The sequence below is a fragment of the Mytilus trossulus genome, chromosome 9 (genome assembly GCF_036588685.1).
Source record: "Mytilus trossulus isolate FHL-02 chromosome 9, PNRI_Mtr1.1.1.hap1, whole genome shotgun sequence".
Classification (NCBI taxonomy): Eukaryota; Metazoa; Mollusca; class Bivalvia; order Mytilida; family Mytilidae; genus Mytilus; species Mytilus trossulus.
Window position 1 is genome coordinate 61504383 of NC_086381.1, and position 16695 is coordinate 61521077.

Here is a 16695-nt window from a genome sequence, read left to right on the forward strand (position 1 = left end):
GATCAATAATGAAATTTAAAACCTTGATGCATACTAATTCGTTTTTTTAAATATTAACTGGCTGAAAAGGTAATGGACAGTACCCTGCAATTTTTTTTGTAAGCGACCCTACTAAGTTTATAAAATACCTCTATTGTAGGCTGTTTACGAAGGTACAGTATCATTATTAGGATCATTGCCAATGATATACTAGTATGCAAACCCTATTTAGGTAATATATTTTAGTTTCTTCTTTTAGAGTTGCATATACGTATTTAACCATCGCTTGAAAGTATATATTAATTCACATTGCAAACTAATCTCGCTCAACATAAATCAATTGTATTTAAAAACGTTGGCATCTTGATGAAGAGATGAAACATACATGAAAGTAGTTCTTCCTGCCAAAACAAATCGATCGTAATATTATGCAAAGCTATGTTCAATGTTAAGAACTTTAATATTCGAAGTAAATTGTATACTTTCGTAAACCGTTGGTCATGCGTCATGTGTGTACTTGTATAAAAAAAAAGTACTAATGAGGTAAATAAATAACGCATTTTTTAATTACTCAAAACATTTATAACATATACTGTCTCATTTCAGACGTCGTCAATTTACAAGGCAGTTAGTGTGACATGTGACAATGTAACATGCAGGGGAAATACATAAAATTGATAGGAAATTGATAACAATCTTAAAACATTCCCGATTTAATTGCATATTTCTATATAAGAACAAGGAAGACAAGGTCAGCTTGTTTTTACTATCTGTGACATAATCAAACGCTGTTCTCAGAAAAAAACCAGTCTGCTGATAATCAATATTATACATGCCATACACAGTGTTTTTCATTCAAGTATCTTTAATTGTTGAACAGAGTAGGTCCTGTCGCAAGACTCAAGAAGAAACATTCTGTTATTACAGTGTATCTTATTGGTAAGTACAGGTATATCAAAGTTATGAACAAAACTGCCTATGTTGGTAACTTGGTTGATATAAGTAAAGATATTTTAGGGTTCGAACGTCTTTCGAGTCAAAACAAGGCCTAGGACTTCTCAAAGGGTTTGTAATGGATGTCTTGGAGTCAAAAAGGTGTCCAGGTAGGGTGACAAGTAATTTCTTCCGGATTGTTATCGTGTGAATAATGAGAAAGAAGATGTGGTATGATTGTCAATATAACAGCTCTCTCCAAAGGACCAAAATGACAAAGTATTTAACAATTATAGGTCATCGTACGCTTTTCAACAAGAAACAAAGCCCACACCGCATAGTTAGCACGTTTAAAATCCACCTCGTTCTAATCTATTACAAATAAAAGGTTTATTTTAATATTGATAAAACACGTGTTTGTTCTAAAAAGACATCTTATTTTACTCGTGTAGTTGAACAGCTTTCCATCAGTATGTACATCCATTGTTAGCGTATTTATCAACCAATCATTTGAAACTCTTTTTAAGGTAGATCACAAGTATATATTTTTTGAGACAGATTTTTCTTATAATTTGCCAAAATGAATATTTTTCTATGCTCTTTCAAAAATTTAATAAAAAGTATGGGTCACCGTGGTATTTTTCAAGCAATAAGTCTTTGAAAATTGCCAAAATTTTTTTAGTTTGTTTATGAAAAAACACATACGTGTGCATAACAAAAATACTATGAGATAGAATTTTGAAATAAATTGTGAAAAGAAAGGTTTCATAATATGTTTTAAGAAAATAAAAAGAAAACATGGTGTCACCGAACTTGTTTGCTTGTTACAAGTAAAAATAAAAATAATCCCTATTAGTCCAGTATAAATTTTGTACTAAAATAGTTTTCTCCCCTTAAATGGCTCATTTGAAGAAAATTTTTTTTTAAACCGAAACAAATGTTATTTGTTAACATATTTTGTATAATATGATTAATTAACAGTTTTTCTTCAAATAGAAAAAGCAGTCTAACTATTGAATTGCAAATATGTCTCTAAATTTGCAGATTTAGGCAAATAACTAGACCGATTTTGTACTGTGATTGTACAATCCAAGATGGCGGTATACCATCAATCTACCTTAAGTACATACGTTCATTAAAATTTGGCTGGGATAATGTGTACATAAAAACTAAATTCAAATTCATTACATATACGATATCTTTGATAAATGTCTTTACGCAAATCCAATAATAGTTTGTTACAAACAAAATGAATAAGAAACTCTTGTAATGTAAAATAAGCAACTTTACTTTCAATACTCAGAATTCTAACTATTTAATGTTTTTATATATATCAATTAAGAATAGGCAGAAATACTAAGTGACACATGTAAAATGTATCTACCTAAATTGATTAAAACACTAATTGAAAAACATTACATATGAAATTGAAATTAAATCAATTTCATGGTCGTAGTGAGCAGTCACTTGTATTAGTATGTGTCTTATTCAGTAAACACAACAACTGTTCGATTACATAAGGTGTAAACTTACTAGGTAGAATTATAATTATTTTAATATAATAAAATTATAAGCCCAAATGTTCAAGTAAGTCATACAATATTTCCTTCCTTATTTCAAGTACGTAAACTGTTTAGGAAACAAATCTCATAATAGTTACCTCATGTGAAACCAGGAAGATATTGGTTATAAGTGTTTTCATCATATTTTCTGTACATGACCTTGTGAAAAAAAGTAAAATCACAAAAATACTGAACTTAGAGGAAAAGCAATTAGGAAAGTCCATAATCACATGGCAAAATCAAATAACAAAACGCATCAAAAATGAATGGACAAGAATTGTCATATTCCTGACTTGGTACCTAAAATAGAGGCAGAAATTATCAAAGAAACATTCAAACTCATTTAAAGTTCAACATCTGACAACGACATGGCAAATTAAAATTGCAGAAAATGTAAGAGCAACATCGCATGCAGAGGTTATCTTTGACGTTAACCTCAACGTTAACGAAATATATCGCGTCTTCTATTTTTTTTATAAAGTGAACGGCCGTTTACTTCCGCGTAAAAATTAAAGTGTGTCGTCTTTTTAGTCGTTGTTGTAGAAAGTAAATGCACGTGTTCTACTGCATGACTGGACCAATAATAGCATAATGTCAAAAGAATGACAGGACCAAACTGAAAATGATTATATCTTTTTAACATTGGAATTAATAATTTTGAATATTACATTGTATTACAAGATTTTTTTTTTATATGAAAAAATCATCCTGAAATTGGTTTTCAAAGCTTGCGAAATCGTAACTTGAGAAACGTTGACAATAACCGGAACAAGATCGACAATGACAGAACCAAAAGATTCGTCTGATATCTGAAATATGATAAGCCATATAATTGTGTAATTCGTATACCTCAGTATAAATTGTTAGAGAATGTTGGAGAATTTTAAGTTGCAAAATTTGATGTTGTATTAAAAAAATGTTAATATTTTTCATTCTGTTAAACAAAATGCAACCACGTCAAAATATGTTTTTTTTTGTCCCTAAAGATGAACACTTTTACACAAATCGATAGGGCTATAAATATATGGTTATGTATGTCGATAACAAGAAAAAGTGACAATAATTCTTTTTTTCATTATAATATTCGTGAATTGGCCTGATGATCAAAGACCTTTAAACTTCATAATGGATTTTTGTTCAGAAAAAAATATATGTTTCATAGATGCCGATTTCTATATTCAAAATGACATATAATCACAATCTTGTTATCTTATCTTGGAACGAGACATCTACTTATATTTCAAGAGCAAGTATAAGCGAGGCACAAATAATCCATATCTATATTACTAACGATTTGCCTAACAGAATGCAAAATTGATAAAAATTGCAAAATGAATGTTATCTTAAAAAAAATTTTGGTAAGATTTAGTTTTCATTTCAGTCATGGCCATAAGGACAACGGCTTCCAATATGAATATCACTGCAAGGTACTATCTGAACTGTACCCAAACTGTGGCACTTACCATAAACGATACCGTCACCACACCATTTTGGAGTAACGACACAACAGGTAATGCATGTATTATTCTCACATGAACAGTCAAATTGTTTAACACTCTGAGATTCCAACAACCACACATAGTGCCACTTTCGAAAAACTTAATAAGTCAAAATAATGAAAATAAGTCTGAAATATCTTGATAGATTCACTCCAGTTCTGACATTTATCCGTTCTATTTGAGTATAAGCTATTTGCATATTTCCTTCAGGCCGTTCTCCTTTCAGTACCAATTTCTTTAAAACCATAGATTGAATTCTGGCATATTCATTACATTTTGTACCTATTTATATCCCTTTTTTTTAATTACACAGATTGATTTCGGGAGTTTTTCCATACACAATCATGGACTTCAGTTTAGTTGTAGTGTTCCCTACACATATCGTCCTAACACTTCCCCCTTTTATATTGTAGGTCCCTGTTCGCAAATCCTCCCGAACCAGGGAATGGATTAACATTAAATCTTCATAGTGTACAAATATGCATCTCGATGACGAATTTGCTATCCTGTGATTTCTGTACAAAAACATACCTTTAATTGTTTATTTGCCCTATGATTTTGTTCACGTCCTGTTTTGATTTTGATCTCAATTTGCTTGGGTTTATCTTAGTGATGGATATCTCTCTTTGACTTTTGCTCACAGTACCCCACATTTATAAAAATGTTGATGAATGCAACTTGCTCTTTTGAAAAGAAAAATTAAGAATTAAAAAATAATGAGCACACCTGTTCAAGAAAGAAGTAATAACTAAAAAGTTTACTATGATTATATTTTAGATACGTTGTCAACGATGAGTGAAACTAACGACATACAAACTATGTTTGCTATAATTGGTGTAATGGTAATGATGGTTGTCCTGGCCGCAGCTGCCTATCGATTGTACTATCGATTGTACTCTTCAGAGGAAAGATCTTACCATGACTCGTTGAAAGAGGCTATACTCCATATTGCAATAACTTTGTTCACATATGTGCTGTACCTATTTGACACTTTGTCTGATGTGTTCCTGTTTATTCAGTACATTACAAATGAACAATATTCAACATTTTTCTTGGTTATGGCTTTCACTATCCTTCCAGTTCTATTTCTAGCGGCTGTTTTTTATAAACAAATTGTCGAAGACAACATGACGGAGGGCTGTGAGAAATGTTACAAAAACTGTGCCAAGGATCATCGATGTTGCGCCACGTGTATCTGGTTGATGGCAGTATTCTTCCTAAGTATACCTGCAGTTATTTTCCCAACATTTACGTATGTATCTATATGTTCCCGGTAAGAAATAAATACAACTTATTTATTTCAAAAACACATACAAATTTATAAAGAATAACTCAACCTGGTCATAAAAAGGTCTTACACAATATACAAGCTGCGACAGATATGGAGAAGACGGTTTATTTGTAAGGATCCCACAAAGTCTGACCTGATTTTATAACACGAAAATAACTAAAAAAAAATCTAAAAAAAAAAATCATTTCCAAAAAAATGAAAGTTTTTTTTAATCTCAATTAACACAATGTCTTGTAGACAAAATACTGAAATTAATGTAGGCATTTACTTTTAATAAACAATATTATTTTGGTCAATACTTTCCAATTTTAACTACATTTATTTGCTTCTCATCAAATATACAGTTTTTATGTTGTAATCATGTATAATGTAAGTCAGCGTACCGGATATACGATAATTATAATGTATTATAGTGTGAGGTACAATCAATTGTCTTGGTTATTTTTAGAAATACAGTTATGTAAAACTATTGGAAATTAAAATTCATTTGATATTTTCCCTGGTCAAGTGAAGCTGTTAAAATACAGGGTTTTTTAAGTATGCGATCTTGTCTACTTAGGTATTTACACGTGTTATACATTTTATATATCACTCCTGGACGCTAAGCAACCAACAATCAATCAATCATTTTATATATCAGGAAATAATTGAATGAAAATATTTGTTATCGTTAAAAAAGTATATATTTTTTTTATAAATTTGGTCAACCGAATTCCATTAATTGCATCTGTCGTAATTTGCAAAACATTTAGGAATGTTCAGTATAAATGCTATTATCATGATTATATCTTCGTATTTGATTTTTGATTTGGGTGAAACCGGTGAGTTTTTGTATCATAAATGTAGAAAAAACGCGTTTTTTACAAAAATATAAGCATAAGCGTTGACTGATTAGAACCTTGTGACAGCAAATCAATATACACATATTGCATATCTTGCTTGAGGTAAACATTATTTTTTTATATTCTAGAACAAAATCACGATTGTCATAAAACGGAAATGATGTATGATATTCGCGAATATAACAAATCAGTTTTGGATGAAGCAGTGTAATACTGAAATAAAAATTCAACAACATTGAAAGTGCAATCGTTTACACAAAGAGGAAACACGTAGACGTATATTTGAATATTTGAAACCAGACACTAATGTTGCAAATTACATTTGTATACGATAAATGGTCCATCTTCAGTAGTTTTAAGTAATATTTACCAAATGTTCATATACCTGCAGATATGCTCAACTACTTGCAAGTGGGAAACCAGATTCTAAATTGGAACATACCCAAGCTTACCTTACTCTCATTGAAGCTACAGTAGAAGCAGCACCACAGTTAACAATACAAATATACCTCTTGATCACTGATACACTCACTGAAACTACTCAAACACGTGAGTATTTATAGAAATTCAAATATATGAAGACGGGAAAACATTTCTTGAAATCATAACTCTAACAACATCACGGCGCAAGAAACTTTGCCATTTTTGACTTTGCAGTATTGCAAAAATAAAAATTAATATGTTGACCACAGGTATGGTTCATCATTAGTACTTTTTTCACGGATTCATTTTTTTTATACTTTGCCAGAATGTACATTTTTTTCAGCAAAAGTATGATAAACAGTATTGGTCACCTGCTATTGCCCAAATTTGCATGCTAGATAGTTTACGAAGAAATGTATGAAATAGAATTTTAAATTATAATATTAAAAAAAGGGTTTTAAAATATCCTTTGCGGTCTAAACATACCTCCTTTCCTTGTTTTTTTATATTAGTTTATTTTTTTACATATGCCTATGATTATACAATGCAAAAACAATTTCGCGTGAAAACAAATAATTGTCATAGAAAGATTCAATAGTTTGAAGAGTGCTTACTTAATACGTAAATTTGATTGATACAAAAGCGACTTTTGCTCGAAATTTTTTTATTTTCGAAAAGTATTGTATGTTGTCAATTATGCTTTTGAACAATTTGCAAATAATTTTGAGATGATTAGGCGAAACAAAATATGTTTTGTCCTTCGAAACAAAAGTTATTATGTATATTAGATGAGAGAGTAATTATATATAGGATGCTTAAGATTTTTGCAGGTTTTATTTGATAACAGAACTAACATGTTTAGTGTTCTATGTTCTGAAATCTTGGTTTTTTACTTGTTAAACAAATGCGCGTTTGTCATTGTTATTTACGAAATAATTCATGCAAGCCATAGATTGTTGGAAATTTACACATGGCCTGGGGTGTGATATTCGAATTATATCCTAAGCATTAGGTTCCATGAATTATTTCGATTCTTATGGGACAAATACGGTCATTTAAATACTAAAACGAGCGTTGGTTTGGTGTGTGTGGCTGATTTTTTCAACTCCCTGTTAGATAAAGCTCAAATGTCTTAATACATCCGTAGCTTGTATGGGCTATTTTGTGAATAAACGCTAGAAACAAACTGTTTTACTCTTCTAATTCTCAAACCCAACATTTGCCATTTATAATTTACAAGATTTTTCACGTAAGCTTCCGTCAAAATCCAAAGTTGACATTTCGTAACTAAGGAGCCGCCATTTTGACTTGCTGAAATTAGTAAATATGCAAATAATGCAATAATATAGAAAATAAAGCAAAACCAACTTCACAAATCAGTTTCAATACAATATCATACGAATATCGATGGTTCACGTAACATAAAACATGACGTCATGTTTTGACATCAGATTAAATGCGTCAAACAAAATAATAGGCGTTCGTGGATTTTTATTTTGTTGATTTCTCCGAGCTCTTGTGCATTTCGTTTTTTTTAACCATCCATCCGAATAAGAATACAAGTTATTTTATCTTTTTTTATTCCACTTTTTAAATCAATAAAATCGGCGAGGGGTTCCATGTAGGTTCCAATACATGTAAATTTACGTCGGAAGTATATTGGTACAGCCATTATAATGTATATCTCTGTGTCTGCGCTAAGTATAGATATAACGAGAATTTTATCACATTGTTGTTTACAAAGCGAAAGAAGCGCGTCATAATAGAATATTACCTTGTTATATGTACTGATGTTTCTATGTACTATGTCAATCTTAATCGTTCCAAGTCAATCCTTAATCATTTAAACAAAATTAAAAACAAAGTATTTCCCCAAAGATTTGATAAGCTGCAGATCATGTTCAAACAGACTTATTGTAAGTTAATTGCACGTGCTTCAAAACCACCCGCTGAAAAAGCATATAGCTGCTCATAAATCAACAAATTGTGTCTCTCCCTTAATAAGTGATAGTTATAGTTACATTCAGATTTGTCTTTCAGAGATTATTCGGTATGTGAGCATTACTGCATCTTCCCTAGGATTGGCTTGGTCTTTGAATGCCTTCAAACATCAATATCGAAAGACGGAACAGAAGCAAGAAGACAGCTTTTTGATCAAACTAATACACTGGGTATCACGTTTGGCTGAGATTGGACCACGTATTATCTTACTTGCACTCATTACGGCTGAATATAGTTATTGGGTTTCAATTTTCATAATCTATCGTCTTCTACATGGATGCATGCTAATCTGTAGTAAGAAGGATGACATTGGGCTAGAGGTATTTTTGGGAACATTTGGCAACATATTTTGCTTTTCCGTATCACAAGTTTTTCAGTGCCACAAGAAAAAACAATGTGGGGGATTATTCTTCATATTTTACTACGCTTTATATTATGTAGAAAATGCTTTAATGCTATACCTTTGGTATAGTGATGACCGTGAGTTACTTTATTGGAAGATTGGAGGAGCCTGTTCAAATCATGCATGGTATGCCCCTCTAGTATTCGGTGTTGTCAGTGTGGGTTGCGTTGTTCAACTCACTTTTTTGCGCCTTTACTATTGGCGTCGTAAAAAACAGCAAGCAGCAAATATTACAAATGATTCTGACATGTCAGAATAGAAACTATTTGCAAAAACATATGTCAATGACTAAGGGTATAATCCTTTTATGTACAATATCGTCTTTTTTATCTAATGTGAAATCAAACAAATGAGGCTAATAACATTATTTGTATTTGTATTAGCGGAACGAAAAGTGTATCATATGAAGCAGGATTGACACCCTTCCGCATGAACGAGTTAATATAGTGGTTTTGGTTGGGTTTGTCTAGGTCTATTCTGAGTTTTTTTGATGATTTCGGTGTTGTTAATTTATGTGGTTTTTTTTTCGCTTTTTCATTTTTTGTCCTGACGTTGCCGATTTTTTCGGCTTCTTATTTTCCGTTTCGTTTTGAGTAGGAATTGTGCAGCTTGTTAATTCCTGTTTTTATTCAACAATGTAACCAGTAAGTTAATGTGCTGTGCATGTAGACAAAATTATATCGTTCAAAAACACGTTTTTTATACATTAATGAACAACATCATTGGTCCAAATTATAATCAATTCGACCATTTTAACAGTTACCGTGAGTAAAAGAAAAAAATATCCGCGTAGGAAAATTAAGATATATGCACTTTCAAATTTGTTACTCAACAAAAATCTTTGTTATTAAAAGCACTCATGACTTTTTGTTTAACTGAGAGTCCAGTCACTCTATGACATGACCAAAAGTCAGAGTTTAATTCTAAGAGTGTAAAGGGAAATATTTGTCTTTCATTTTTGCTTCTGTGCTTTTTAAATCAAGTGTATACAGGCCTTTTTTATATTCTTTGTTTGACAAAGTTGTTTGTTTCTACAGTTTGTAAGATATTTTTGGCAGATTGTATGTCATAACCCATGTAATTTTTTTATATTTTTGCCTGGTTTTGCAATGTCGTCAACATAATCGAACTTTATGCGACTGTCATAAAGGTCAGAGGTTAAGCTAGCTATACAACCACATAATGAGATTCCTTCACCCTGTTGACCAAGCAGATATATGACAGTTGTTTCCATTCGATTGATGTGTTTCAGCTTTTGATTTTGCAATTTGATATAGGACTTTTTTCCCTTGCAGTCTTTTTTGTAACATTACTGATTATATTGATAAAAATAAATTGTAGTTAACACTAAGCCATATTCGGTTTTTGACATACTTAAGTTAACAATGATTTCAAAAAATTAATTCTTTATAAGTTCTGTAACTTGATACAAAAAAAATCTACAATGTACAATAATGCTTATTATAAAGACACTAATCTATTTAAATAATGTATATCATGTATATTTTTTCAATCTGTATTGCTTACAATAAAGTATTAATTATTATACATTTTGTCCGGGAATAAATCAGACAATTTTTCTACTTCCGATCGAAGAAAATATATCAACCATGATCAAGTCAAGTGTCTTTAAGCTAGCTACAGACTAAAATGACCATACCAAGTCAGGAATATAGCATTTGATATCAAACCGTTTGATGTGTTTGAACTTTTCATTTTGCCATTTTATTAAGGACTCTCCGTTATAAATTTACCCCGGAAATATATATTTTTTTTATTTTACTTATTAATGCAAAGTTTCGTTAAATAAATGGAGGATCAGGTTAAGGATATCTATCTGTCAACTGATAACAAAACTATGTGCTGTCGATTTCGATTAAATAAAGACGATAATTTGTTACTTCCGGTTTACACTTTATCCAATCTAATATTATACGATAGGTAAGTGTATATAAAAAAGGAGATGTGGTATGCATGCCAATTAGACAACTCTCTACAAGAGACCAACATGACAAAGAAATTAACAACTATAGGTCACCGTACGACCTTCAACAATGAGCATAGCCCATACCACAGTCAGCTATAATAATTTCTTGTTAAACTTTTCAAAATCTTATCTTACCTGGGATAAAGGATACAACAGATATAATTAAGTATGACGCATATATTGACTTACATCTAGAAATTGACAATGAGGCTCGGTTAGAAACAAAACTTGACGGCAAAAGAGATGATTGCAGCTTCCGAACTGTCAACTGTCTTTTTCTATATAGCAACATCCCAACCCAAGAAAGCCTGCATACGGAGTATATGTCTCCTAATAGACATACACAGTCATCTCAGTATCAGAATCTATGACAAACGAGACGATTTTAAATTTGAAACGATCAATTTCCTCCAACTTAGAAGCAATATAACAACTTCTTCTGCAAATGAAATGTATGCTACCTAACTTACTTACTCGTTATTAAAGAGCTTACAGCTCCTACTCAGACGTCATATAACGTCACCAGTGTCTTGTCAGAAAGTTAGTGAACCAGATGTATGCCATAGAAAATCTTGTTCTTTTTCTAAATTTCTTCGGAAGGTACCAAGATATTGTTTACAAATTATTACTAAGCATAATGTCTGCATACTGAAATTGTTTATTATCTTACTAACGTGTTATAGTGTCCTTTTTTCTGTCTTTATTAATATATATAAAACAGAAGATGTTGTATGATTGCAAATGAAACAACTGTACACAAGAGACCAACATGACTCAACTTTTTACTGTTTTGTCTGTTTTAGTGATTTATATATATACATTATACGTTATTCAGGTCTCAGACAGGGTATATACTGTGACATTCCCGGCTTAGAGTTTATAGCCCTATGCCGGGAATGTCAAAGTATATACCCTTTCTGAGACCTGAATTACACATATATTACGGATTACCCCTGACTTAATGCTATTTTCCAGTGCAGGTTTTTGTTCAAAACACATATATAAGTTGAAAACCCTAATATGTTCGGCATACGTGAAGGATTTTCTAATTTGCTGTGATCATAATTTTATCGTGTATGTAATATTTTATAATTACATTTTTAACATTAAATTTAAGTATTAAAAGTGTAAATTGCGTGTTATTGTATCAAAATTGTTATATTGACTGAAGCATGTCATTATTTTCCCTCTGTGAGCCTCTGACAATCTGATGGCTTTTGACTACGTCACATAGTAACCGGTGTTATGATGACGGTTTTGAGGTTCCAAATGGGGATAAAAACGTCGTATATACCCCGGCAGTTTCCTGAATATACACTGACATCTCTGTGTTGTTATCCAATCACAAACCTTGAAACATTTGTAATCCGTAACATATATATATATATATATATATATACGAGTCTAAATTGAAAACTACGTTCAAACCTATGATTGCGTTGGATAAAAACCGCAATTTTTATACGTGTGCATGTCAAACAAATTTCGTTGTAGAAGGGTCCAAAAACAGCACAAACAACATTTTCCAAAAGACCAAAAAAGTGAAAAAGTATATTTATATATATATAACGCGGCCATGTACTTATATAACCCGTCATTGCGTTATTGTTCTATAATTTTTGTATTATCTTTCATTTTTGATAAATAGACCTTGTCCGTGTGACAAACGACAAGAAGAACAACGGAAATATTTATTTAGATTCTGCAGATGATATTGTGACGTTTACATTTTATTAGCTGATGTGTGTCAAACGCACTCAATTTAACCCAACTATTTCCTGTGAGGGTAAGGAATCTGTCTCAGTAATTAAAAATTGTGATTTCTTTCTTGTTGGATTTAACATAGATAAATTAATCGAAAAGTAAAAATGCAATGGATTTTTAAATTTGATATATGCCTTTTTGTGATTTGTGTTAAATATGTATTTGTTTTATATAAAGATTATAACACAATTTGTATTGCTGTACCCCTAGTTTTGATTTTTTTACCTCTTACGACTGTTTGTTTAGTTCACATTTAGTTATCAATATAATTGAATTTGATGCAACTGACATAAAAGTGAAAGCTTAAACTTGATATGAAAACCAGGTTCAATCCCCAATTTTCTACATAATGAAACGCATAACAAAGTTAGTAATATGAAAGTTGTTATCAATTCATTTGATGTGATTGAGCTTTTGATTTTGTCATTTTATAAGGGTGTTCTGTTTTCCTAGGAGAAGTTCAGTAATTTCATGATTTTACGTTTTGATACGATATTCCAGGGCTTGTCTTTCCATCATGATTTCCTTGATAGAAGATTTCGGCTCACAAGCAATCTTTTTACATAAGAGTTCAGGTTGGTTAACTAAAATAATTCCTTCGTAAATCTTAAGGACACCATCACGAGCAAGTATACCGTAACGGAATATCCGTTTCAAATATGATTTGGTGTGCTCCGATCTTTATCTCGAAACTACTATTCTGTTCCCATTTCACGAATATGACTTACGAATTTAATCATTTACCGGGTTTGTAATAACATGAGCAACAGGACAGGTGTCACATGCGGAGAAAAATCTACTTACCTGAGATTATCCCCGGTTTTAAGTAGGGTTTGTGTTGATTAGTCTTTTGTTTTCTATTTTGTGTCTTATTTTGCCGTTTGTTTCTTTGACTCTTGGGACGGTGATACCCTCGGGGAAAAACTACGATCCCGTTCCCATTTCAAAAATATGACCTGCTGAAGTAGACTATTTACTGGGTTTGTAATAACATGAGCTACACGAAGAGTGTCACATTTGGAGAAGGATATGTTTATACTATCGGAGCAGTTGAGGTTATCCCCAGTTTTTGGTGGGATTCGTGATGCTTAATCTTTAGATATCGATGTTGTGTCTTGCGTACAATTATTTGCCTGTTTGTCTTGTCTTTTTTTACGCCTTGGCATTGTCAGTTTGTTTTCGATTCATGAGATTGTATGTCCCTCTGCTATCTTACGCCACTCTTCTATTCCTTAATTTTTTCCCCGAAAATTCATAGTTTTGTAAACAGCTAATTTATTATAACGACCATATCAATAATAATTACATTCAACACAGAAGTGCTGATTAATGGGCTGGTGATACCCTCGAGAATGAAAACTCCACCAGCAGATGGATCGACACAGTGGTTGTAAATAGACTAATCATACACAAATCAGTGTTGTGTTTCATAACAAAGGCGTCTAACGAAACGACCTTCAACAATACCTACCAAACGGACTTTTTGTGTGTAAGTGATCAGTCATTGAAGCTTTCGTTAGAATGGTAATCTAAAAAGTCAAACTACTGTGCAAATGTATAACTATAGAAATAAAATGATGAGAAAATTATCCACTAGAGATCAAATGACATGGAAATTAACAACTAAGGCATGTATATGTTACCGTACGTCCTTACAAAATAAACAAAACCCATAGTCAGCTTTAAAGGGATCGGAAACGACAGTTGAAAACTATTAAATGTATTAAACTAACATCATCATTAATGTACAAAATAATGAACAAAAAAAATTAACACATCAACATTGAAGTTGTAAGTTCGAGCACACACAAGTCAGGGGCGTCCTAATCCAATCTTTACTGACGAGAATTGCAAGTTGCCTGACGAAGATCAGTACTGATCTGCTCCCCTTCTGTTGTATCTATAAAAAAAAATTAAAAAAATCGTCAATAGAACCGAAAGTACCGTTCAAACCCCAAAATCTAAATCACTCAATGATGTAAATTTAATATGTAGTTTTAGTTTTGTGTATTGACAATATTTTTTCTACAACCTCATCCAGATTGATACGAATCCATCATGCTACACTATGCATCATTAGTTAGACATGTGTAAAGGTAAATAATTACATTAGTACATTAACTGTAATGATTTGTTAAACTGTATGGGATATCTTCTTAGTTTACAAATCAACAGAACAGAAAGTAGGACAACGACATTAATATCAATTATCATATTAGATAATGATTCATCTCCTTAAGATTAAACGTTCATAAACTGTGACAGGCTTTTTCAGCAAAACGTGTTAACTATTACAGTGAGTAATGTTGAATCTTTTAAGTTATTTGTCTTTTTAAGAACTAATATAATTTGGGTTTAAACCAAAATACTAAACGTATCAGTTTCATTAATTTTGTCTGCTCAATGAACAGTAGTATATGGTTCACATACATGTATGTTGAAACGTAGTATTACATGCATTTGCACTAGTTTACTCACAGTCTTCTAACTGTGGAAAATACAACTCTTTTCCAATAGGTCTGACTGGATACACGTAAAGTTGTACTTTTTTTTTTAATACATCAGTCTCTAAAAGTAGGACAACATAAGTTTAGCAATTGCAAATCGCGTGAAAAAAAATAATTTGCTATAAATCATCGTGAAAAAGAATAACCTCAGGAAAGTAGAAACAAACCAATATGAAAGATTCCTATGGTGTTACATAGCATGAAAGGGAGATAAATATGTTAATATCAGCTGAACGTTTTAATCAAGTTCTATAGTTAAGAAAATATTTAGCTCATCATTTGTTAAAAATATCATTTGTCAAAATGTTATCTTTAAATATAAAAATTTTCCCGATAAATGCGTGGTTTGAGTGTTGTTTTTTTCCAAATCTGATGAGAATTAAACTACTATAATTATTATAATGCAAAGAGATTTGTCCCAACTTCATATAAATTAAATATAAAAAAAACCAAGGATAATTATTTGCTAGACATTTTTAATATGGGTAATGAAATTTCAAGATAATGTGTATGTGGGTGTGTGTAGCTTATAACATGCCCTTTTCCATATTGGCCCTTGTATCATTCCGAGACTCCCATATCAGCCCGAGGCTTTATTAAAGGCTGAAATGGGTTAAGGGTTGATACCAGATACAATATGAAAGAGGTGTTATAACAGATTCATCGAATGTATAAATTCTGCAGATGAAAAATAATTCTATGACTACAAAAGGTAAAATCTAAAATGAATTTATCTCTTTGTCATATTTTGTGTTTTATTTACAGCATACACATTTATTGCAACATTTCTCCTTATATTTTAATATAATAAAGAACAAAAGTTATAATTTGACATGACTGAGACAAAAGTGGATAATAGTTAGTTGCAGATTTTTACTTCTAGCTATTGTAGCTTTATTCTCAGACTTATTACTTTTAACAGCGTCATTGCTCGCAACTGACGTTTAGAAAAAAATTGAATCATGGCACAATAACCAATTACCTTGCAATGCCCCGGGCAGCAATAATAGTTGAACAATTTTGAGGTTATTTTAGATATGCAAACCCAGCGTTTTTGTTACACATATGTAATACTCTTTATCACTCTTTAATATTTCAGTCATGACCGAGATAACGACTCAGATTGGTTGGGATTCCAATATAACGCCATGGCATCGTAACTGTAATAAAACTAGTACATCGCTCATGAATAGTGCCTCCACAACACCGCTTTGGAACTTTGAGACGACATCCGATGTATACTATCATGATCATGGTAAATTTATCATAAGTTTTGACTCAAAAGAGAGTAAAAATGTATTCGTATCATATGGTTATAACACAACCAACCGACAAATACAATAATATAAAGCAAGAACAGACAATTTAATGTTAAACATTTTACATATATACCTATATATCTGTCTATCTATAAATTGTTCATATGTTAGTTTAACATACATAATATGTTATCAATATTTACATATTTATATACAGTTTGATTATGTGTGCATTTATGCCAACG

The 16695-nt window shown here is 31.4% G+C and overlaps 1 protein-coding gene across 1 annotated transcript; it reads left to right on the plus strand.

Annotated features, from left to right (window-relative positions):
* Positions 1-827: 827 nt before the first annotated feature.
* LOC134684089 (uncharacterized) lies at positions 828-10295 on the plus strand. Its single transcript, XM_063543371.1, has 5 exons — positions 828-918; positions 3856-3984; positions 4751-5225; positions 6498-6655; positions 8570-10295. Exons 2-5 carry the CDS (start codon positions 3858-3860, stop codon positions 9190-9192), a joined length of 1383 nt encoding a protein of 460 aa, XP_063399441.1. The 5' UTR covers positions 828-918; positions 3856-3857; the 3' UTR covers positions 9193-10295.
* Positions 10296-16695: the final 6400 nt, after the last annotated feature.

Bases quoted from the DNA above. Each gene is read 5' to 3' on its own strand.
- LOC134684089 (XM_063543371.1), top strand. From the start codon at position 3,858: ATGGCCATAAGGACAACGGCTTCCAATATGAATATCACTGCAAGGTAC. The intron at 3,985-4,750 runs GTAATGCATGTA...ATTATATTTTAG, and splicing joins TTGGAGTAACGACACAACAG to ATACGTTGTCAACGATGAGT. The intron at 6,656-8,569 runs GTGAGTATTTAT...TTTGTCTTTCAG, and splicing joins CACTGAAACTACTCAAACAC to AGATTATTCGGTATGTGAGC.